Raw genomic sequence first — 26,106 nt, 5'->3', positions numbered from 1 at the left:
TAAAATATTTGTTGTGGCTACTCTTGAGATAAGTAAAAGTAAGTCTTTGTGGGTCTTGTTTCTAGAAAAAAAGAACTAATCTCTGACAATAGTGTTGAAGAAATAAATCAACAATTTAAAGACTAGTTTATAAGACGGATGGACTGGTGACAACTTGAAAACAAGTTTATAATTCTATATGTATATATAAAAAGAGACTAATTGCATAAATGCATATTTCCTTAAAGATATAAAGAAACTTAGTTGATAACCTAAACACGTTTGTTTGTTCAATAAATTAACAGAATCAAATACAAAGAACAAATACCAGGGCCTTTGCTAAGTCATGTTTTAGGTATCAGGGATTCAAAGAGAGCAAAAAACACAATAAAAACAGTTTTCTGGGCTCATGTCAGGGGATATTAAAGTAGTATAAAGAAAGAGTAGATGTAATTATTTCCCAGAGAATTCGTTTTTTACATCTCCACTTGCCTCCCTGCAAAAGGTGATGGAGGTAGAAGAAGAATTTACAAACTTAGCTTCTACCTATCAGTGAAATAAGGGAGTTCATAATATTATTTAAATTTAGCCCATTAAAAACAAAGGGGGCTACATTCTTTTGAACAGGAGTTTATGGCTCCTATAGTGAGAATAACATGTCCCGAGGTTGAAGGGAGTATGGCTCTTTCAAGAAAAACTATAAAAAAAAAAAAAAAAAGTCCAGAATAGATATAGTACAGAGAGATTAAAAAAACAAAAATAAAAATGAAAACAAAAACATTTCATGGTAATCAGAACTAGGGGTGTGTTTGTAGTTTAAAGCCATCGTAAAGTTTTTTTATTTTAATCCTGAAACAATAAGGAAAGTATTGACTATGTAAAATTGGATGTAACATGAACAGCTTTGCATTTTCAAAACATTCCACCTAATGCACAGGGGAGTTGGGATGTTAAAAAGAAGATGTGTATAGGGGGTAGGGTCGGGAAAGGTGGGGTCAAACAGACTAAATGTTTGATGGAATAAATATAGAAAAAGTGGAAAGAATACATTCAAAAGCTCACTAGGTTATAGATGCATATAATAGATTGTATATGGCAGATGGGGTACATGGAAGTGATAAGAGGGACCTCTTATATATAACAGAATTTAATGGTCTTGTTTACTGGAATAAAAACCAACAGAAGAGACATCGTTGCTCATAGCCTCACAGCAAAGATGAAAAGATTGGCTTCCACCCAATGGGAGAAAACAGCCAAATTTAAGGTCAGAATTGGACATGGAAAAAAATAAATAAAATGGAAATTACAGGAGTTTAGGAAGGTGTGAAAATTGTAGCCTATATAGGGATTAGTAGGTAGAAATTAAGGTAAACAAAAAAAATTTTTTATAAGAGTACATGAAGAATAAATAGATAGCCCTTACATGCTTTGTTCCTTACAAGTTATTCAGTATCAGCTATGTGCAAAATGTGAATGAGAATCAATAATGAATTAAACATGCCTCCTATTTTATGAAGCTTGCCACATTTATAAGAACATATATGGATAATTCATCATTTTTTAATAACCAGAGTTATTAACTCATTGATTCTCAATGGCTCACTTATGACAATAGCAAGACAAATGAAGAGAAATAGTAGGAAGCACAAAGCATCCCATAGATGTAAATAAATGTAGGGGTTATTAAAATTAAATTAGTTGAATGTTCCAATCTTCTACTATAGAGTGTGACCCAAACCTCATACTGACTACAAAATTAGAATTCTTAAGTTGAAGAAAAATTATATGAGATTTGGAGTTTTCTGTCCTTAACTTTCACTTATTCTTTTTTAAAGAAAGCATAGGAAAATAATAGTAAAGTTAATATCACCTTATCATTAGGGAGAACAAAAGATCTTCTTATATGTAATCACTTAAATGAAATTCCTAAATCTTTACTTACTTTATGGTTTCCATCTTTTAGCAATAAGTCAAATAACCCATTCTTGAAATACTAGTTTAAATAACTTAACCTGTTTCCAAAAATGCTTCCCTTATGGCAACTGCCAGAGTTTATTGGGAGCATTAATTTAGAATAACTAATATGACATATATATATTTTTACTCCTGTTCTAGAGACCTGACAGGAAACTAAGAGGTAAAACTACATTAGTTTTAGTGACCTCGTTTCTCCATGATATAACTATTGCTCTGATTCATTTGATGGAATTTTCATGTCTTTATATAAAAATTAAAAAAAAAATAAATTGTGTATTTTCTTCTCAGAACTCACATAGATTTCTAAAGTATGTACATAAAATAATTTAGGTGCAGGCTGGTCAAATACTTCTTCAGAGAAATTTAATGTTTAATTAGTACTCAATATGTTATGCTCAAATGTTACAGTTAAATATTCCACAAATATCATAGAGTGCAATTTATTCTTTTTATCTTTTTTCATATTGCTGCTATTATACTTGAACCAACAATTCCTGAAAAATCTTATCAGCTTTCAAAAGAATATCCCCAGTTTATCAGCAACAGTTCTAATTTTTATGAATCTCTTATCTATTAGTGATCTTCCCTTCTCTGACTCTACCCACTTGTCAAAATCAATAATCTCCATTTCTCCCCGATGAAATCAATAGCCATAAACTATAAACTAATGTTTGCAACATTGGTTTTCACAGCTAGTATCATTCCTAAGAGAACCACTGACAATGCTATCACCAATAACAAATGATGATCCACAAAGGCTTGACAATTCTTTCTCTCCATTTTTTTTTCTTCCAAGTGCATGTGAAGTTGTAATTCAATGGAAAAATGATAAACAAATGTCCAATTAGTCCTTTTCTATTTTGTGTATTTTTCACCTTTTTTTCTTTTTCTACAATCTTCTTCAAAAACCTTTCAAATATCTCTATTTCTTATAAAGACAGAGTATTCTACAACTAACTCAAATACAGTAGAACAAAGAGGGAAAAACCACCCTTTTCATCACTACAGGGTTTTTTCCTACTCTCCATGACCTTCTCTGTCATGACTAGTCTAATTTTATTGTTTATAACAAATTCAAAAATAAATAAATAAATATTCCCAATGTAGTAGATCCCAAATGCCAACATGAAGTCTCTGAATGCAGTTGGGGAAAAGATCAAGTGCAAAATTGTTCTCCTGACCACCTCTGAGCTGGCTCCCGCATACTACTATCTGTAAGTCACCTAACTATGACACTTTTTCTTAATCTGTAGATCATCCTAATAATATTTATCTAACAGATTTTGTGGGTCAATATAAAAAAATAAAATAATCTTGTTAGCTGTTAGGATATTAGTTGCTTTAATTTGTTTTTCTTTATAAAATTAACTATTAAAGATTTTTCTAACACCAAGTATAATGACTAGGACATGGCAACTGTTTAATGTATTTTGGAATGCATTAGTAAATAGACAAGACTGTCTTTTATTCCAACTTTTTTGGTAGAACCACAGTGTTTTTATTGTTATAAAAAGATACTGAGCAAGAATATGTGCTAGTTCTTATTCTGACACTGTGGCAGAGATTGCCAGTGTTTCCTATTAGCTTCTATCCCTTTCATTCATAATAGTAAATTGTTTATTTAGCTAGGTGCCTTATACTCAGAATAAAGACTACATTCCCCAGCACCCAATGTAGCCAAGTTTCATGTGACTATAATCTGGCCAATTGGATATAAGTAAAAATGTTGTGATACAGCTTCTAGGAATCTTTCTTAGGGGACTATTTGCCCTATCTTCTTTTCTTTTATCTATTCTGCTGTTTAAAACACATATATTATTGATATATCCCATTTTGAACTGGGAAGAAAAGGGTCACATCCTAGAGATTAAAAAGCAAATATCTAAAATAAGGCTATGTCTCTGAGAACTTAATGGAGCAGAGACATAAAAAGGGAGTAGGGAAGTGTAAAGCTTTGACTTTTATTTAAAAATACATAGGAATTGGAAAGACAAGAAAGCAAGCTAGGTAACCTGTTAGGAGTCTAGTGTAGTAATCTGATTTAGTCCAGGGGAGACATAATAGTAGCTAGGAATTGAGCATTAGTAGTAAAGATCATAAAAAGTGGTAGGATTCAAAATACATTTTTATTTAATATTTGCTGATGAATTTGGATGTAAGTTGCTAGAACAAGAGAAGAATAAAGCATGACTCCAAAGTTTTAGAACATGAGCAATTGAATGACTGTTGTTGACATTTACTGAGAAAGACTTGGGGTAAGACAGTTTAGAATTCAGGAAAAACATCAGATTGGAAAGTAAGATAGGCAGTTATAATAAAATGATTGAAAAATGCCACCATTTCTTCATTCTGTTCCCTTCTTATGCATGTCCTTTGCCATGTAACCTTATCATGTCCTTCTTGTCTGACCATTGGCTTATTTATTCGACTCACTTTGGCCAATTAGTTGTTAGTATACTTAATCAGTCAGAACTTGAAAAAGTGTTTGTGCATTTTCATTTTCTTATGGTTGGACCTCTATAGGCATGAGAACTATACTGCTAGTGGATGAAAGATTGCCCCAGCAGAGGCCAATCAGGTTAGCCCACATGCAGAAACATAAGCATGTTCATCCAAGATAACCAGAGTGACAGAGCCATCCCCCAGAAACATAAACAAAAAACACATATTTTGAATGACCCAGAGGTTTTGTAATTGTCCCACAGCTAAATGATAGATATCCATAGAGTATCAATGGTTCTTTCATACACTGGTGTGGACCGCCCCACATTGAAAATGAATCTAGGTAGAGATAAGGGTCAGAACTGAACATTGTTTCACTCTAATATCTTAGAAGTTAAAAGTAGAAGGACCTACTAAACAAGTCTAAAGAATAAAGAAGGCAGTATCACTGTATATTTATTATAAAACATATTTTAAAAACCTCTTGTAGTAAACACCTTTGTTATTCAGCATGATTTTGACAAGATATTCCTAGTTAACTGGTCTTTCAAATATTAAAAAAAGTAATTGCCTGTCCTGTTTTGCCACAAGCTTTAAAAACTTCACCCCCAAAAAGATATTTATTCCTCTTGTTTTGTGAAAAAATAAAGAGTATGATTTATATTTGAAAGTTCTAGAATAAAAACTGTGAGTTTGGAAAAAAGCAAAAAAATAAAGAAAGAATAAAGATATAATAAATTAAAAATAGGGCATCATGAGAGGCAAGCAAAAAAACAAATGTTTTAAAGAGAGATAGATAATAGGATGAGTTAAATTTCAAAGAGAGGAAGAGTGATTTGAAAATTGAACTTTAGATCTGGAAATTGTGTTACCATTGGCAAACCTTGACAATAATAGTTTTCATTGAATGGTGGAGGCAAAGTCCTAATTAAACTGTATTCAAGGAGGTAAGATTAGAAATGGAGAAAGTGTTCGTATAAAATATAGACAACTTATTGAGAACTTTTTGTAAAAGGAGCACCAGAGAGATGGAGCAAGAGCTGGAAGCAATGCAGGGACAAGAGAGGCTTGTTTATTTGTTTGTGTTTATCCTCAGACGAGAGCTAATACCATATGCCTTTATGGAAAATAATGGGTAAGATTTATTAGAATCAGTTGATGATATACAAGACACAGAGGATAACTACAGAAACAAAGTTACTGAATAAACAACAACCTGATAATTTTATGCACAAGTAAAGAGTTTGGCTTGCACTAGTTTTCACCATATTTCTAATTTCATACATAAATGTACCTATGTAATTCAACGTAGGAAGCCCTGAACCGGGTCAGAATCATCAATCCCCTCAGTCTTTGAACTCTGACTAACAAATCTTTGTGCTAACCTAACTCAATGGGTTTCCCATCAGTCCATAATTAGCAAATAATGAAATTAGTTTATTATAACAATATAGTTTATTTTTTCTATCATTTGGTACATTTACATCATTGTATTTTTATTTCTGACATCAATTAACAAACATTTCTAGTAGACATAACTAATCTTATAATAAGTGATGTTCTAATATTGTCTCTATAGTGATAAATATTCTCCTTTTACACCTTTGATCTAATGCTATATATTATGTAAACCTTCATAATATTTGAAGTATTGTTGATTTGTTCATATTGTGATTTTAAACTTCTCTGAAATGTTTTTGAGAACTTTTAATGATCGAATACTCATTCAAATTTCTAGTAAAATTAGATGGACAATTTAAAATTATATTATTTTTTCTTAATGCAGTAGTGTTACAATACATACAAAATTGAGAGTTTTTGCTAAAGTGGCAATGAAAAATGTGAAAAGAATAATATAAAATATTCAACAGATACGTTATCAGAAAATCAAAACAGGTATTAAATATTCAAAGGTCACATAAATATTTAGGACTTGTTTTGAACTGTGCTATTATCATTGTTTGTCATATATTCTTATATACACAGAAATATGTAGAGTAACACTGGGTTGCACATATCTAAATATTACCTGATTATGTACTCTGCTGAGTTTTATTTACCAATTTCAGTGGACATTGGGTATATCAATGATAAATTTAAGATTGATCAAACAAAAATAGTACAAATTTAGTACAAATATTAAGTATATTCCCAGGACAAAATTTATTTCCATGTGATAAATATACTTCAATGTCTTTGTAAACGAATGCTGGTGAAATGGCATATATAGCCATTGGGAAAATATTGGGAAAATATAAAGTTTGAGTTACTGATATTGTTAGCATATTTTCACTATAAATAAAATTATATCACCTTGACTCAAGAGAGCAAAATGAAATAATACACTGTCATAATTAAAGATTTAAAGATAATCGAAATGTAATCAAACAGTCTTTCAGGCTAGTTGCTTAAATTAAATTAATACTGTGGAGGATTTGAAACTACACACAGATGGACCTACTTTAAAATTTTTTTAAGAAACAAGATTGGTAAAATGGGAATTCTCATTTACATTATAAAAGGTTATGTACTATCCAATATAAATCAAAATATGCCATCTGTTGTTTTCGTATCTCAAATCTATCTCTAACTCATATAATCAAAAAAGTTGTAAAGATAAATACATAAATCCTCTGTTCTCACATTAATCAACACATATCTAAAATATTCCATTTGATAAATATCTCATCTGAACACATATCCCTTTTAATTGTCTTGATCTCATTGCATATTTCTTCTTCATGGCTATTAAGTTCAAGAAAATCCTTCTGTTATTTTTCTCTACCCATAAGCCAAAAATATTTTTAAGCATAAGAGTAGTATTAGTGGTAAGTTAACATTACAGTATTTTTTTTCACATGCTCTTGGCCCTTTTTAGATTTTTAGTAAAGTTTCAATTCAAATTTTATATCCGAATTAATAGTGTTATGTATATATTGTTTTCTGTTCTAAAGATTGCGATTTTTAAAACCTCATTTCCTTTTTTCTTTTTTTTCTTTTTTTTTCTTTTTTTTTCTTTCTTTTTTTTTTATTTCAGCTCATTATGGGGGTACAAAGTTCAGGTTATATATATTGCCCATGCCCCCCATCCCCCCGAGTCTGAGCTTCAAGCGTGTCCATTCCCTAGACAGTGCACATCACACTCATCACGTAGGTATACACCCATCCCCGCCCCCCAGCCCCCACCTCTGTCTGATACCCAATTGGTGTTATTCCCAAATATGCATTTAGGTGATGATCAGGGAAACCAGTTTGCTGGTGAGTACATGTGGTGCTTATTTTTCCATTCTTGAGATACTTCACTTAATAGAATGGGTTCTAACTCTCTCCAGGAGAACCAAAGAGATGCCATATCACCGTTATTTCTTATAGCTGAGTAATATTCCATGGTATACATATACCACATTTTGCTAATCCATTCATGAATTGATGGGCATTTGGGTTGTTTCCACATCTTTGCAATTATGAATTGTGCTGCTATAAACATTCGGGTGCTTTTTTATAGAATGACTTATGTTCCTTTGGGTAGATGCCCAATAATGGGATTGCTGGATCGAATGGTAGGTCTACTTGAATCCGGTTAAGGTATCTCCATATTGTTTTCCATAGGGGTTGCACTAGTTTACAGTCCCACCAGCAGTGTATGAGGCTCATTTTCTTTTTATTTTTATGCAAGTGTGACTTTCTAATTATTACATTCAACAAGTTTCAAGTTTATTTATTCTAATCAATCTTTTCCTTAGTGACATATTTTCCTTTTGGATTTTAATGTTATTAAGAGAAAATTTTCCTCTCCTATATGATCTGATAATGTTCTGCTATATTTCATCATAGGTTACATTATATATTTTTAATTTTGATCTTTAATCATTTACAGTCATCTGAAATTTATGTTGAAAATGTGAGGAAATCTACTCAACTGATTATATAATCTAGAATTACCCTGGTACAAAAACCAGAAACAAATATAAAATAGTGCAAAAAGACAAAATGAGAGACTGAACTTACTAACAAATGTAGACAGAGACATTCTTATGAAATCATGATGGAGGAGATGCATTCCACAGGAGAGAGAGTTCAATAATCATCCATATATATAAAAGTTGGGAAAATGGCACTCATTATCTTCACATAGTATTTTCAAAATTATCCATATATATTTCTAGAATATTACAGCTTATTAAGTGCTTTTTAAAATAATGCTAAATATGGCTACTAAAATCTTGAAATATTTAGATGGCATCTACCCATTTGAAAGATCTTCATGTAATAATACTCACAGTTGATCTTAGTGATAATTTAAGTGATAATACCTAACAACGTTTTTTATTTGGAATTTTAAAGATTATTAAAAATTGTCTACAATATATTGAATTCAGAAGCTTCTGCCATAGAACACTGTGCACATGTCTTGGCAAACAATTCTATAATACATATGTCTTTCATGGTTTCCACATCTTGTGAGTAGAGGTACTGACTCTCTGTTTAGCAGCAATATAGAAATATTATCTCCTTCCATAGCAAAGGGCAGACTTCTGTACTATTTTAAAAGACTCCAGTTTTGTAAACTCAGAGTTGCTCTCCTGTAACAACTCACCACGTGTGGGTGCCATCTTCCCTCTTCTCATTGCCCTGTAGAAATTGAGGTTCTGGGAACCCAAAACATTTTGATACTCTGGCTACTTATATTGTTGCATATTAAAAAAGTTTTTTGTCCCTTGCTCAGTAATTTTATGTATTCTGACATGGTAACTACTCATGTTTATTCTGTCATAAAACTGTGACAGATTAACTGGTTAACTTTCAAGGACAGTAAACTCTTAGAACTTTCATAGTTCTTGAAAATAAACCATGAAGTATATACAGATAGATCAATAGTCCCTGTTATTTCTTTGTCACTATGGAGAAAATAATTATATTCAATCAAAATGACCAAAATAATACTATGTTATAGTTTGGTACTAATTATTGCTTTGGGTTCTCTTGTAGCCACAATGTACAAAGATGTTTGTTCTTTGCTGCAAGGACCTTATAATGTATCAATCAAGTTCTTGTGAATTTTTGTTTTGCACTTACTTAAAGGACTCTATTTAAGTAACAAGTATTTTTCAATTAACTTCTACACAAGACTTGGCATTCTTCCATTTGCCCTTTTTCCAAGTCAATTGGAATGACTGTCTCATGTTTCAGTTCTATCTCTGGCACTGACCTAGCTGCAACTCTTCTGCAGATTACTTTTATTGGCCTCTGTGAAGGTTTTGATCTTTGTCACTGGAAGAGCATTGCACATGTGTGTGCATGTGTGAAAAGTGTTACTTCTTCCCTTGGCTCAAACCAAAAATGAATTACTCTACTGGCAGCACCATAATTCCCAGAAAGCTCTACCTAAGGCTGCTACTGCTTAATTTCTTCATTCCAAATACATTTTCTTATTTGAACAACCTTCTAGGAAAGACAAAACAAATAAATGGATATCAGTGCTCCTTTTGATAAAATGAAGATTTAAAGACACAGTTAAGCATTATAATATATATTGGCATATATAATATTTAATATACATAGCAGAACAGAAAAGATACTAACATACATTGAATGCTGGTTACTTGTCAGGTGCTGCTCCGTGGATGTTGCGTCATTAGTTTCCTTGATCTTCAAAACAACCTTGTAGAGTATTGTGTTATCCATTTTATATTATGAAGAACTGAGACTCACAACTTCTGAGTGATGAATCCAGCATTAAATACTAGGTTCCTCAACACTTTGTCTAGCATTTTGTGGGGTTTTCCATTACCATATATTTTTCATGAAGAAGAATCTTTTATATTTAAAAGATGAATTATACTAAAATGTGGCTGTCTTGAAAAGGAAAGCCATTTGAAATACAATATATGATTATAATTGAATTATTTCTAACCTATACAAGAGAATATAGAGATATGCTATTTAATGATCTATAAATTAATTTACCAAAGTAAGTGTACGGCTAGTGGTGGCACCCCTCCCCTCCCTAATGGAAAAAGAAGAAGCCCAGGAGACCTGCCAATGACAATGCCTGCAAGGCCCAGCTAAGTTAAAGGACGACCACACCTGGATGGTTACCCTGATAAGAGTCTCGGTTCCTAGAGTCCACACATACCACTGGCCTCTCCTATTTCTCAATACCTGCCCTAAAACTGCAATGGAAAATTCCTTGCTCTCTCCACCATGAATCTTCCTGACAAAGAAACCCCTGCCCCCAGCCCTAAAAACATATATAAACCCACTCAGACTTCTGAGCAATGCGCCTTTTTGGGTCTCTCTCTCTCTCCCAGGACCCCAAAATCTCACCGGGGTCCCTCTCTCGGGACTCATTACCCTCACCCAGGAGCACCCCAATAAAGCCTCTTTACTTATCCCTTTCAACTCTGCTTGTCTTTCTTTCTCTGGCACCAGCCAATCCAAAAAATCTTACAGTAAGTTTGAGGAAAAATGTAAAGATTATATTGACTATATCTCTTTTTAGGTAAAAATGGAGTCAATCTATGTCAGTTAATAATAAAATGAATCTTCTAACCTTCTGTTCTTTCTATTCCTATATTCCTTTTGTGTTTTGAGCTATCGCCTAAATGAGTCACACAACATAACTTGGTAGGCAGAATTTCAAGACGGGCTCCAAGATTTCTACTCCTTCCTCATGAGTGCAAATGGAACCTATGGATGCAAGAGGATAGTTGTTCCTTTGATTAAGTAACATTATATGGCAAATGCTGATTGGACAGCCACTCTTGTTATTACATTACACTATACAAGACTCCTTTTAATCAACTGGAAAGGGAGATAAATGGTAGAGATATGCTCCACCTGGGTGGAAACAAAGCTAGATTATAAACTGCCTTTAGGGGAGGCATAGTAAGAAACCACAGGCAGCCTCTAAAAGCTAAGAAAATTCCCTGGTCAATAGCAAGAAAATGGGGACTTCAATCATACAGCTGCAAGAAAATAAATACTGTCAGAATTCAGTAAGATTGAAAGAGGACTCTGAGCCTCAGGTGTGAGTCACAATGCTGGCCAACACCTGGATTATAGCCTTTGAAACCTGCGCTAACAACCTAGATGACTGCTGCTCATACCTCTGACCTAAAGAACTATAAGTTTATAAATTTTATTGTGTTAATCCTCTAATTTGTGGTTATTTGTTATGCACCAATATAAAACCAATACAGAACATTTTCTCAAAATGTTCATTTAAAAACTAGAATCTATATAGAACTCAGGAAAATCAGCAAGAAAAAAATCTAACAGCCCCATTAAAAAGTGGGCAAAGAACATGAACAGAAACTTCAGAAAAGAAGATAGATTAATGGCCAACAAACATATGAAAAAATGCTCAATGTCTCTAATCATCAGGGAAATGCAAATCAAAACCACAATCAGCTATCATTTAACTCCAGTAAGAATGGCTTTTATCAAAAAGTCCCAAAACAATAAATGTTGTTGTGGATGTGGGGAGATAGGAACCACACTCATACACCACTGGTGGGACTGCAAACTAGTACAACCTCCATGGAAAGTAGTATGGAGATACCTCAAAGAACTAAAAGCAGAACTTCCATTTGATCCAGCAATCCCATTACTGGGTATCTACCCAAAGGATAAAAAAGACATTCTATAAAAAAGACATCTGCACTAGAATGTTTATAGCAGCAAAATTGACAATTACAAAGATGTGGAAACAACTCAAGAGCCCATCAATACATGAGTGGATTAATATAATGTGGCATATGTATGCCATGGAGTACTACTTAGCCATAATAAATAATGTTGAACTAATACCTTTTGTATTAACTGGATGGAACTGGAGCCCATTGTTCTAAGTGAAGTATCACAAAAATAGAAAAACAAACACCACATGTAATCACCATTAAATTGATATTAATCGATCAACATTAATGTGCACATATGGTAAGTAATATTCATCAGGTGTCAGGCAGGTGGCAGTGGGAGGAGGAGATGGGTAAATTCACACCTATACGTGTGGTGTGTGCTGTTTGTGGGATGGGCACATTTGTGCTGTGACTTGGGTGGTGCAAAGGCAATTTATGTAACCAAAAGCATTTGTATCCTGAAATACTCTGAAATAAAAAATAATAAATAAATAAATAACCTAATGAGAATTAAATGCTGTGGTATGTCAACAGGGAAAGGCACAATGAAATATTATATTAAGTACAGTGAGAGAGACTAGTGCTTGACAGTTACGACAAGAAGAACACACTTCCAGAAATCTCTTTGTAACACGTGAAATAAAGTCTTCAACTGGAAGCACAGTTAAAAAAACAAAAGTATTGACAAATGCTTTCAAAGATTACAGATAATTGAAGCAATTGTTATAAATGCAAATGAATACGAAGAAAACTATTTAGAAAGATCAATTACTTTTACTACACTCTTGGAAATACCATCACTAATGTAATCATTAAATAAAAAATCAATAATTAATCAACATTTAGTTGTCTGAATAATTCTAAAAATCTCACAACCAGTGCCCTGAGGTCAATTCATATTTCCTGACAAAAGGAAGCATCAACATTTCCTTCCAAATATATTATTAATTACTATTCATTTAGTTTCTTACATTCCTTTACATTTTATATCATTTATTTCCCACCTACTTTAGCTTGTTATGACTTTGCAATAACTAAAATAATACTCCTCCATAACCTATGAAAAACATACTGGGATCTTGTTCTTTCCTGTGGTGTCCCATTAAGATTTCGACAACAACTTCCCACATTTTTTAGCATTACAAGTTCACTTTAAAATATTAGTAGGAGTAAAAGTATATATAAAATCTGAAGAATATTTTAGACAAGATAACATATTGTATTACATAGGAAAATATAATTTTTATTGGTATATTGAATGCATTTTGTAAACTATGTTTTCCTTCGTCATATGAGGTAATAATTTAAAATCAAACTTAAAGCAGACAATTATATATTAAGTACTGAAATGTAATTTGATGACATAATTATTTCTTTATGAAAAAATTTTTATCTAAATAGTATATATACACATATATATCTATCAAATCAAAATGATTGAGGCTGCTTATTGCTATTGAAATATTTGATTTGCACATTTTATTTCATTCATGTTTATTTTTAATGATATTAAGGGATGGTATATTAAAGAAAATAAGTGTTTGAATAAGGAAGAACCAATTTCAAATTTAATTTTCTATGGCATGCTATCATATTTAGAATCAAAAAATAAATTTTAAATTACTTCTTACCAATTTAACACATTTTTATAAGAGGAAATAAATTTGCAAATTAATTTCTAAACCAAGCTCATAGTGTACTTTTCTTTTAAACCACTATTTGTGTGCTATCAATTATAAAAACTATCACAAAGCATGGCTTTGTGTGAAAAACAGTATAATATTTTTGACATAAAGTTAGAATTTTAAATTAATCAGTCTCAATTAAACTTCATTCTAGCATGCACATCAAATGATAAATTATAGCAGCTGACAGAAATGACACATTTAGCAACATATTTAAAAGGAAGAAATTCAATTTGAAAAGGGATTACATACTAAGTTTGATCATCCTATTTCTGGAGAATAAGATAAAGCCTTTAATGTCACCCCATCATTTCCATATGAAGCACAAAGCTTATGTAAGTCATACATCACTGACTTCAGCAATTTTTCATTTTCAGCTTTTTTTTTGTACTATGTAAGCAATTTTGTATTTTTTAAATGTTTCAAAAAGAAATTATTTAATCTAAGAAAGTAAAGATTTTTAAACAAATGTCCATAAAAAGTATAAATAATTTTACATATCATTTATGGTTTTGTAGAAAATAAAAGGCCAAAATTTTTCCTAAACTTTAATCATTTGATATAAACATCTATGAATGAATATCACAAGTTCTAAGTGATTAAATATAGTCCTTGTCTGCCTTTTAATACATTCACTGGACTTTCAAATTCTTTCAAGTGAGATACATATTAAAACTTTCCTTATCACTAATCGAATTGTTAGTCTTTGGATTAGCTTGGAATATGCCAGGAATGTGCTGAAATAGAAGGTAGGTATACAAAATGAGTAAAACTTGTTACATACTCTCAAGCTTCTCACAGCCTATTGTGAGTGAAAAATCCAAAACTGTGGAGCATAGTATTATGATAAGGTGTGTACACATCTGAGCTAACAGAGAAAGCATATTGAGCATTGAACCCAACCTGAATTCCATAAATGATTTTTTAGAGCTGATTAAGGCCTACATAATGTCAGGAAAAATAAGAAGTATGTGGGCCAATAAGTGAAGTGTGTACAGGGTGTTATGAGTAAAAAAAAAAAATAGATTGAGTTAAGATTGAGTTGTTCAAATAGCAGAGTATGTATAGAAATTTAATACACATTCATATTTTCATATAAATATTTTATAGATTGAGGCAAACCATAGCTGGAAACAAGGCTGAAAAGATAGGTAGTTGTAGAGATTATGTATACTACACTGTGCTGAAGTGAAAGATGTTTAAAATGTTACTAGATGTCTAGATGTTAGAATGTTAATGTTTAAAACCATTCATAGTATTGATAATATTGTTGAAACTTTTTTGTGAATATAGTTACAGTGATTTATGTCATACTGGGTAACAGATATAAAATGACTTGAAAGTAATACTTTTTGTGTTATCCAGCCAAATCTATATATTTATTACAAATAACACTTTGTCTTATATCTCTATTCTGAAGATGATATTTAAGAATTAAACTGATTTGTGCTATTCTCTGGATTAGGATTATGATAACTTCAACTCTTCAGAAGGGGAGAAAACACTCATGATTTAGCTAAAAAGTCACTTTAGGATTAGGATGTTTCCATACCTAACAAGGTTGACTCTATCAACCCCTAAAAGCAAAAGATTTGAATTTGATCAAAAGACAAACAAGGGTCTTTCCAAATATAGGTCATTTCCTTGTATTGTGTTTTTTGAAATATGACTTCTCTATTTATTCTTAAAAGTATTTAAGAATGACCATAAAGCAATGATAAATGTTTCCGGTGAATAGTGTCCCAATTACCCTGATTTGATCCTTATATGTTATATGCTTGTATCAAAATGTAACATGTACTCCATGAATATGTACAATTATTATATATCAATAAAAAAATTAACAAAAGAAAAAAAGAAAAAGAAAAAAAGTATTTAAGAATGAAGATCCAGTAATTTTCTTTTGTGAATCTAACCTATCTTCATTGCTAGCAAACTATTTAATAAATGTAATTTTATAACATAATCTTATCTTGCTGAAATTCAAATGTTTTGCCAGAAGCATAATTGACTTGATTTTAAATTGTAAGCTCTCCATTAAATTTCATGGCACTGTAGTTTAAATTTTTAAAGGTTAGGAGTTGAAAATAACCTTTAAAATTAAACAAAACACTAATGTAATTTGATATTTTCAAGGATAAATTTTAATAAACGTGTTGGACAGATAGCTAAATAGAATAACAAAGTATAACTATGCTTTTGTATGTCAAGTACTTAAAAAGACAAAGACTATATAAGTCACAAATAACATATGCAAGAATATATTTTATCTTTTATGTTTCATATTGTTTTAATTCACAAGATTATCAGCAATTCTTATTTTAGCCATGCTCATTTTTACTAAATTATATTTGGTCATATCCATTTAAGTATAAATAGAACAAATCATAGTTTACAGTTAGAATGAAAATAAGTCTCAAAATGTATATAGTTAAAGATCTTGCCTAGCTTTTCAATAGAAAACTTGAAATAAGGTATTTTGCTTTAAACTTGGCATAGCTAAAGACTAAAGACCAAAGTGACGTCTATGACTGGAGAGTCTAATCATTGAAGACTGTTAGAGAGCCAGTAGCACAATACATGTTTTTTGCTTGTCAAAGGCAATTAAAGATAGTCAAGCAAATTGTATAATGCTGCTGCTGTGTGTAATTATGATGTCTGTGTAATCAGGTTTGTTGGGGGGAGGAAAAAAGGAGGGATACATGGGAAAGCGGATCTGGACCCCCATTCAGGGTAATACAAGCTGGATTATATTTTGGGAGAACCATATATCTTTTGGGAACCATAACTATAAAAGACATCAGCATCCAGTATAATGGAATGCATGCTCTATCTTTACCAATAACATTTATTACTCAAATTTAAAAAATGTGTATAGTTTATAGCTGTAAAATACAGTTTACAATTATACTGTGATTTAAGTAATTAAATAAGGTCAGTAGTTTGTTAAATTCTTGGTAATTACAACTTTGCATATAATTTTTTAAGGTGAGAAAAATCCATGTAAAATAACTGTGACTGGCACATAGAAATCACTCAATAAATGTTACTTAATTGTGTTATTAGCCAACTTTTTATATTTCTGAATTAAAATGTAAAAATAAAAAGTATTTCTTAACAAAAAATTTGCTAGAGGGGAGCATTTTAGTTCTATAATGTATTAATTAGTCATACACATCAACAATCAGTATGGCATAATAAGTACCTTTTGTTTCAACTGATTTTGAAGACTATATTCTTATTTATTTTATGTTTGTTACTGATAATTTAATTGTCTAACAGATATATGCTGAAATTATTCATTGAGATCATCGCAGACATTTATATAGCCATTACATATGATATATAATATATGCTAATTATAATTTGTATCATATAATAACATTATATATACATGCACACATATATATTCCATTATGTGCTTGAACTACATTACTTGATTTCTATGATAAATGATTCCTAAAATGGTAAGATATTCCATTATGTTACCATATGCTCTTTCACCTATAAAGAATAATTACACATCTTTGAAAGTAAATGTGAAAGGATTCCATATTACAAAATAGCTTTTAGCAGAAACCAGACTACAGTATGAATTTTATTTGGTACATTTAGAAAGACATAAGAGCACTTCCCACTATTTGTTTCATAGAACACTGATCTTATCAATTGTACCCTGATCAAATGTTGACAAATTATTCTATGGTTATTCAATTTAGCATATATGACTATTTTTCAACTTAATATTTCACAGAATAGTTTTTTACTTACTTTTTCTTTGTAACACTGAAACATTTGAAATAAAAGTTCTATAAAACAAACTTTGGGAAATAGTGAAACGATATTCAATTGTATGGTAGATAATAATGAGGAAAAATAAAGATATAAGCAGCTAGATATTCCAGGGGAAAACTTTCCACACATATTTAACAACTCACAGCTTCAGCTTCAAGAAGTTTCAGGAAAATTGTTTCCAATAAATGGTTAAGAGCTCTTAAACTCTACCAATATTTAAAAAGCAGGAATATACCCTCTACAGTCTTAAAGTACATGGGCCAAAGTAGGTTAATAGAAGTTTTTAATAACAGAGAATTTTATCTGTGAAGATCACAGATTAACTTATGTTCATCAATTATTTATTCTACATAGGAGAAATTGAGTAGAAATTTATGATAATTCAGTGCCACTGATGAAGAAAACATGTGGCATAAGGAGAGACATAATAGACAAGTGGTCATTCATTACTTTATATATGATTTGATTCAATTAAAATATAGATATATATGTTATACATGGTATTATATAAGTTATGAACAGGAAACTGAACAAAAGGACACAATAATTATTTATAGAGAAGTTACCGCAATAGAAATTCCATGAATTTTAGTCCTTTTAGTACAACTCGGTAATCCAAGATAATTGGAAAATATAAATAAGACAAAAATAGTTTATAAAATAATTGTGTGTAATAAACATATAGATTATAGAGATTTTCTTTAAATCTTTTGAGTTGCTTTTCAAAATTAATAATTTAATAGAATTTTTAGAACTTATGCAATTTACATCTAAAGGCTTTCTATTGAAAGGTTATCTAACATTGACCAAATTGTCTATATCATAAAAATCTAAAATTGTTTTCATTTTACTTGTACATTTTAAAGCACATAGAGGTAGAGAGTAGAATTATGGTTACCACAGGCTGGGAAGGGTAGTGAGGAGGAGGGGGATAAAGAAGGGTTGGGTATTGGTACAAAAATACAATTTTATAGAAGGAATAAGATCTAGTGTTCATTAGTACAGTATGGCAGCTATAGTTAACAATAATTAAATGTATATTTTAAAATACTCCAAGAATAGATTTGGAATGTTTCCAACAGAAGAAAATGGTAAATGTTTGAGATGATGAATATCCCAATGATCCTAATTTGATCATTACACATTGTATGTTTCAATTTATGTACCCCATAAATATGTACAATTATTTTGTATGCATTAAAATAACTAAAAATAAAACATTTTATTGATTATTTAACTTCACATTTTAAGTAGTTTCCTTTGCCTAAGTCTAGACATTTTAAATACCTTCCTTTTTTAATTAAAAAAATTGGATCTAATAAAATCAGCAGGATAATCTAATACAGTAGCTCCCCTCACTATCTGTGATTTTGCTTTCCTCAGTTGCAGTTACCTTTGGTCAAACATGGTCCAAAAATATTAAATGGAAAATTCCAGAAATAAACAATTCTTAAGTTTAAATTGCCAGCCATTTCGAGAAGCATAATGAAATCTTGGTACTCTGTTCTGCCCAGGAGGTGAATCATCCCTTTGTCCAGCATATCCATGCTATATACTCCACCTGCCCATTAGACAATTAGTAGTGGTTTCCTATCAAATTGAAAAAAAATATGTAGAGAGAGTTCGGTAGTATCTGTGATTTCAGGCATCTACTGGGGATCTTGGAGCATATCATTCACAGATGGGTGGCAGGGGAGACTATTGTACTCTCAATTAGTATTCAAGAAAAATAGCCTACTCTAATTAAGTGGGTCTTATTTTTAGGGCTCCTTGATATCATATAGAATCTCACTGAAATATTATATTGAAGTCTATGTTGATTCATCTTTTATATTTGGGGATGTGTGATCACAGAATGTGGGATTACTTCAGTAGCGCTTGTTATTAATAAAAGAACTGACCATAAAAATGAACAGCCTTTTTTGAAAAAGAACATTAATTCCATAATAGATATTTGTATAAATGTACTATATTTCCCCATAGAATTGAAATGCTCATACATAAAAGTACTCTTTTAATTACCATCATGATATTATCAATATTGTAACTAATATTTACTGAATGCTTATTGTGTCGGATGCTAATCTAGGCAGTCACTATGTATTATTTTATTCCTAAGAACACTATGAAGTAGGGATAATTATTATGTCAATTTTACAGATGAGGAAAATGAGGTTTAGAAATATTAAGTATCTCATATATGATGAATATATTTATAGCAATATCAATTCAACAGATATTTTTCTTAGCATCTTATCTGTACAATTAAACAATGGTTTAGTCTCTTCTAAAGAGAGAAAGATAGTTACACAGAACTTAAGAATCTTAGCATAAGAATCTGTAGGCCTCTTATTAAAATGAATCCTACATTTTAATATATTTTCCAAATGAATCTGATGTACGTGGTCCAGTGTTGGCAGTTTGAGAAACACAGATCAATGCATAAGATTACTAATAAATAGAGAGTTCCTAAATTCTAATACCCAAGGACAGTCTTAGGAAAGTTTAAAGGTTGAAGAAAATAATTAGTGAATGATTATGTAGAGGAGGTTAAAAGGAAAAGAAATAAGGTTCAGATATTAAGATTATCTTGACACAATATTTTAAAAAATAGAGGTAAAAACTTTGAGAAAATGTCCAGATTATTAGATCAGTTTTGCTGTACCATGGATATAAGGTCCAGAGCTATAGTTTGAGGTAATTGTGGAATAAAAATATGGATCCAAAATGCAGGGAGGTGGGAGACAGGCTTTGGAATTCCAAACTAAGTTTCCTGAACTTCACAATACACCAGTTGGCTTTGACAGTATCACAGTCTAATAGTTAAGTGAACAAATGCTTCCAGCTACTCCCTTTGGAGCATGATATATAGACTTGCACATGATATCAAATGCCCCTCCACCTCCAAGAAAAGTACGTATCTGGAACTTGTGCATATATTATGTTACATGGCAAAAAGGACTTTCCAAATATAATTAAAATTAAGGACTTTAAGATGGATAGATTAACCTGTATTATCCAGATGGGCCCAAGCCAATCACATGGGCCTTTAAAAGCTGAGAAATTTCCTCACCTGGAGTCAGAGACGTGTGCAAGAAGAAAATAGCAGACAAATGCATCAGAAAGGGAAATCAGAGAATTTCCCAATGTGAGAAGTATTCAATGTACCACTTGCTGGCTCTAAGATACAGGGCCCACCTATGTACAGAGAGGAGCGAAACTCACAGGAGGTATGGGCAGCCCCCAGCTGATAGCCAACAGGGAAACAGAGATATCAGTCCTACAACCTTGAGGAACTGAGCAACAATCAGAACAAGTTGGGAAGTAGATTTTTCCCAAAGCCTCTAATAAGAGCTCAGTCCACTGACATTTTTATTTTAGCTTTGTGGGACTCTTAGCAGAGAAACTAGCACAGACAACCAGGAATAGGAATTTTTCACCTACAAAACTGTGAGATAATATATTTTATCTTATTTTAAGCTATTAATTTGAAAACAAATATATATGTTAAAAGATACACATCACAAAGCAATACCCAAAGATTCTGCAGCAATACCCAAAGATTCTGTAGCATGATAGCCCATTCTTGAATATGACCTGAATGTCCAGTATCCTATATTTTAAGTCAGGACATCCTGAATATACATTTAAATGTCATAAAACATATGAATCCATTTTCCATGAAGCAAAAACAATGGACATAAATTTAATATTATATATATGGAAACACGATTATATATGTGGAAACAATGGAGAGCTATCAAAATCTTTTTAAGTATGAATTCATAAAACCTGACAGCCAAACCAAAAATGCCAACATGATAATCTCTAAGTACAATTTTAATATGCTTAATACTTACTAAAAGAATAAACTAGCCTAAAAAATCTTTATATTTTGATGAACAGAATACAGGTGTTCTATTAAAGAGCCCTTAGTAGAAAATTATTGCATTAGTAACTCCTTCTTCAATATTGCCAAAATTACACCTTAAATTAAACCTTTGTAGTTGTAGAGTTTTAAACTATGAATTAAGTTGCCAAGATAAAAAATATTCAACTATTGTGAAAGCTTCTTAGAAAAATAATGATTATTACTATCACAATGGAGGAAAGTAAGTCTTTGAATTCATCCTCCTCTGCTAGACAAAAGGCAGTTCATAAATGTATTAGGCAGAAAATAGTGTTCAAAACTTCTGCTATGTGACATAATTTTGGATATAAAACAGAGAAAGTATTTTTACTCAATTATTTGCTAGAGGATTTTTTTTTCTAGTGAGAAATGTAGCACTAGATGAAATAACGTTTACTTTGAAATTTTCCTTACATACAAAATGTTAAGCTGTATATGGTAACAATTCCATTTTATATATGGTTATTTTCTAGTGTTCCTTGAACATATCATATTTTGAATTAAGTGCTTTAGAAAGTAACCACCCCTGATACTGTGTTTGTGTATCTCTAAGATAATATTAGACATTATGTGATAAATTCTTGTAATGTAGTTTGGAGACAATGAATTTAAATCTGACATAATGTCTCTGTGAGTAAAAGAAGGGCTCTTCCCTAAACTAAGTTAGAAATTCTATTGCCAAGTCATACATATAAAAAATTACAAATCCATGGTTTCTATCTGAAATCCTCATGAATATTTTTTTTTGCCATCAAAATTATTGTGGACATCATATTTTTAAAAAGGTGAAACATGCAGATTTTGTATATTTTAACACCCTCAGAAGAGCCAGGGACACCATCCCAGTATAAAACAATTTGTCCATGTATAAGTATCCACACTAAGTGGGATAAATAAAGATTATAAATGACCTCCAATCAGTTCAGTTCAGGTTTTGATGCCAAATTAATTTGTACCAAACATCCAGGAGAAAAAAAAAAAAAAAAAAAAAAACCTTCAGTTTTAAAAGCATTTTAGTTTTCCTTTTTATGGTTAAGGGATTATGGATCTGTCTTCCTGGAAAGGCTGTTTTAGAAATGGAAGATGCCAACACTTTTCTCTTTCTGGATTTTTTTGCCTTGGCTTTACCTTTCAGGAAGACAGTTTACTAGTTTGCTTTCTGGTAGAGAGTCACAGCACAAGGGAGTATAGGGTAGAATTTATAATGCCTGAATCAAAAATCAGGTCTAATGTCCTGTTACTCTTACATTTGAATTCCCTTTTGTTGATTCTTAACCTTGTAATTTCATGGACTCGCCTCCTAGGAACATTTAAGGAAAACATTTTCCTCATATCCCAGTGATATGAGAAATGTTAAAATCCACTAACATTTTATTGTACATTAATAAGAAGGTGAATCTCGGGACAAGATTTGAAATAACACAATGAAAGAGGACTTTTTCGTATTGATTCTTTTTCCATTGCCATACTTGGAGAATTCTTGTTTGTCTACATTAAACTGGCCAGTTGTTCCTTTTATGTTATCATCACTTACCTTCATAATATACTTTAAATCCATGAGCGCTAACGGCAAAATCACTGGTCAAACGTAGTGAGAACACAGATTTGGTACTTGTCACTGGTGGTGGCAGATGGAATCCGGTTAACCTAAAAAAAAAAATGGAATTAATTGTTAGAGACATAGTCATTTTACCTAGTAGAGTTTAAGGAGGATTAAAGTCATGCTATCAAAGCCCAAAGCTTTGTGTAAGTATATATGTATATATTTGTGACATGATGATTACAAGTCACACTTCAAAAGCAATTACTTTTATACATGTACGTGTAAAGTCCATGTAAATATACATTTATTTATATACATTTATATGCAAATTACTATTCATCATATCTATCACATGTATCATCTACATAAAAATATTGATTAATTCAAACTTTGGGAAATGGAAACTTTTGAGAGTGTTTGTGCATATTTTATGCATTAGTTTTAAAACAATATTTTGAAGAAATTTTTGTCAAATTAATTATTTTCCTAATAGTTTAGAATATATAAAAAGAGTGGGCAATATGTAGTTAAATTTAATAATGAAGGAAGAGGTGCCATCTAAATATGAAATCATGAGACTGAATTGCCTACAAATGAGAAGTGATTTTGTTTTATCAGATACCAAAGTTCTATTCAAATAGTTGAAAATTACTTTTATGTTAATATTTCCTACATTTACATAATAAATATTTGCCTGGTATATTTGCCTACAATTTATTACTTAATTTGTTAATAATACATTGCAAAAAATTTATAAGCTTGAATGTATAAGAGGTAATTTATAATTGATACCTTTTTAAAGCTAAAAAATTATAAATAAGAAAAAGTATAACTATGAAATATAACTTTTCTAAAAGCTAATGAAGATACATAATTTACTTATTTTTTATGAAATTCTTTTTGTTTTTTTCCATTTTTAATCGTTATACCTTTTTATTAATATGTAATAATTATATGCAATAGAAGTATACTAGTTTTATATACTTGCTATTTTTGCCCAATATTATATATGTAGAATTAATTCATACTGAAATTACTTTCTATTTTCATTGCTGTAATAACAGCAGTCCTCAAATTCGTCTCAAGTCTGCTTATACTCTAAAAATTAGAAATTTTATGAAATAAATCTATCAATATTACCCTATTAAATTTAAAACTGAGAAAATTTTAAAATGTGCATGTATTACTTGATCTTCATATAACCAGAATAAACCCATTACATGTTAACATAAATATTTTAATAAAAAATGACATTTTCCATAGCAATAACAAAAAAATAAGAACACATTGCACTGTATTTTTTTTAATTCTCCTAATGTTTCCCTCAGCAGAAAGCACCCAGTTTCTCATATCTACTTCTATATTCAATATTTTGCAATATGTTATTTTGTTTGATGGATATGAAAAACACCTAGCTTCATTTAGGTATGTAGTTGGAAGTGGGGGGAGTATTCTAATAACTTTTGCAGATAAAAGTGGATACTCTTCCTTGATACTACACAAAACATTACAAGTTAGTTGTAATGTTGAATTCAAAATTATCTCAATGGATATTTTGTACTCTGTAACATTAAAATCCATTGATCCACCTTGCCCTTGTAATAGATCTGTTTTACCCATGCATTTTTTTTAACTATCATGCATTGGTCATCTGAAAAATATTGGTTTACAGAGTTGTAGAGATCTTCCAAATGCTGATACATTTTATGACACAATGTCAAAACATAACATTCATTTTTATTGCTACTGGTCTCTCGGAAAAATCTTTAAATTGTGGAAGCTGTAAAGATTACAGTGGTGGACTGAAGTTTTCCAAATTCTTATTTTTATTTTATGAAAGCTCAGATTTTATCATTGACAATAAATCCTGTCAGTTGTTTTGCATGAAGTGACAAGTCAGAGTCATTTTTTTTTGAGAAAACATACATCAAATACTCAAGTGTAAATAGCCATAGTTTATCTGTCAGTCATTATTTTAAGTAAAATGGGCATTCCATAAAAAGGGGATAATTAAACTGACAAACAATTTGTCACTGTTTCCCTTTGAGACGACTCTCATATTTTGGTAGGCACAAGAAGGGATTTTTGCAGTTTCCTTTTTGTCACACTGGTCATTAAAAATAAGAGTACCATAGGATAATAGGATGGAGGTTTAGTGAAATAAATGATTATTTTTAGCTTCAACAAGGACAGTCTTAAGTAAAACTTGAATTTCTTTTTTTCTTTTTATTTATTTATTTTGCACTGGAAATATGTGGCACTAAAGAATACGATGACTAATACCTACTAGTACTTGGTTGAGGCCACTAGTTGAGTTATGCTAATGCACCAGGAGTTTTGCCCACCATTATTTTTGTACCTTGAGGACACATGTCAATACAGTGTAAAAAAAAAAAAAAAAAAAAAAAAAAGTGAATAATACCTCAGTATTATCATGAAAATTGTTTTTACCATGTGGACCCCCTGAAAGGGTTTCAAGAGCCTCAGGTGTCCATGGGCTTTATTTTGAGAGCTGCTACTGTATAGCAATCAAGTGCATAAATATATTACCATTTGTTTATTCATTCTACTGTTAATGAACATGTGGATATTTATATTACAATTTGTTCAATGTGTTTTCATCAATATATGTGTTAAAGTCCACTCTTACACATATTTGTAACAGTTTTTCTAGACTGTAGAGTACATAATCCCTTAAAGTTTTACTTTTTCTTCTTCTTACTACATAAACTGCCTGCCACAAGGGGCATAATAAAATTGTTTCCTAACTTCTTGTTGATTTCTTACGTGGCCCCTAGTTGGAAGTATATCTCTTAAATTATAAACATATGGTGTAGCTCCAGTTATATTTTGTTACCAATGTATATCTCATTTGCATTATAGTCAGACATTTTCTGTATGAATTTAATCTTCTGAAATGCATTATTATTTGCTTCATAAGTCAGATGTCATAAATTTTTTATTATAGATGTATTATTTTCCTATTCCTGATCCAAGTTGCCACGAACTTAAAAAACACCCATTATTACCTCACTGTCATGTAGGTCTGGGCAGAACATAGCTCAGCTGGTTCTTTGTTAAAATCTCACAAGGCTGAAAACAAGGTGTCGGCTGAACTGAATTGCTTTCTGG

At 31.0% G+C, this 26,106-nt stretch overlaps 1 protein-coding gene across 3 annotated transcripts in view; it reads right to left on the bottom strand.

The window, feature by feature from the left end:
* Positions 1-26,106, bottom strand: part of CSMD3 (CUB and Sushi multiple domains 3) — a 1,111,380-nt gene that overhangs the window by 919,595 nt on the left and 165,679 nt on the right. For all 3 annotated transcript variants that reach the window (XM_069466068.1, XM_069466069.1, XM_069466070.1), the window contains exon 3: positions 22,966-23,078. In XM_069466068.1, coding sequence (XP_069322169.1) covers positions 22,966-23,078 — 113 coding nt within the window. The remainder of the gene's footprint in view (positions 1-22,965; positions 23,079-26,106) is intronic.

This window comes from Eulemur rufifrons, chromosome 3 (genome assembly GCF_041146395.1).
Source record: "Eulemur rufifrons isolate Redbay chromosome 3, OSU_ERuf_1, whole genome shotgun sequence".
Classification (NCBI taxonomy): domain Eukaryota; kingdom Metazoa; phylum Chordata; class Mammalia; order Primates; family Lemuridae; genus Eulemur; species Eulemur rufifrons.
Note: the sequence above shows the minus strand (reverse complement) of the source record. Positions and strands in the feature narration are given on the sequence as shown.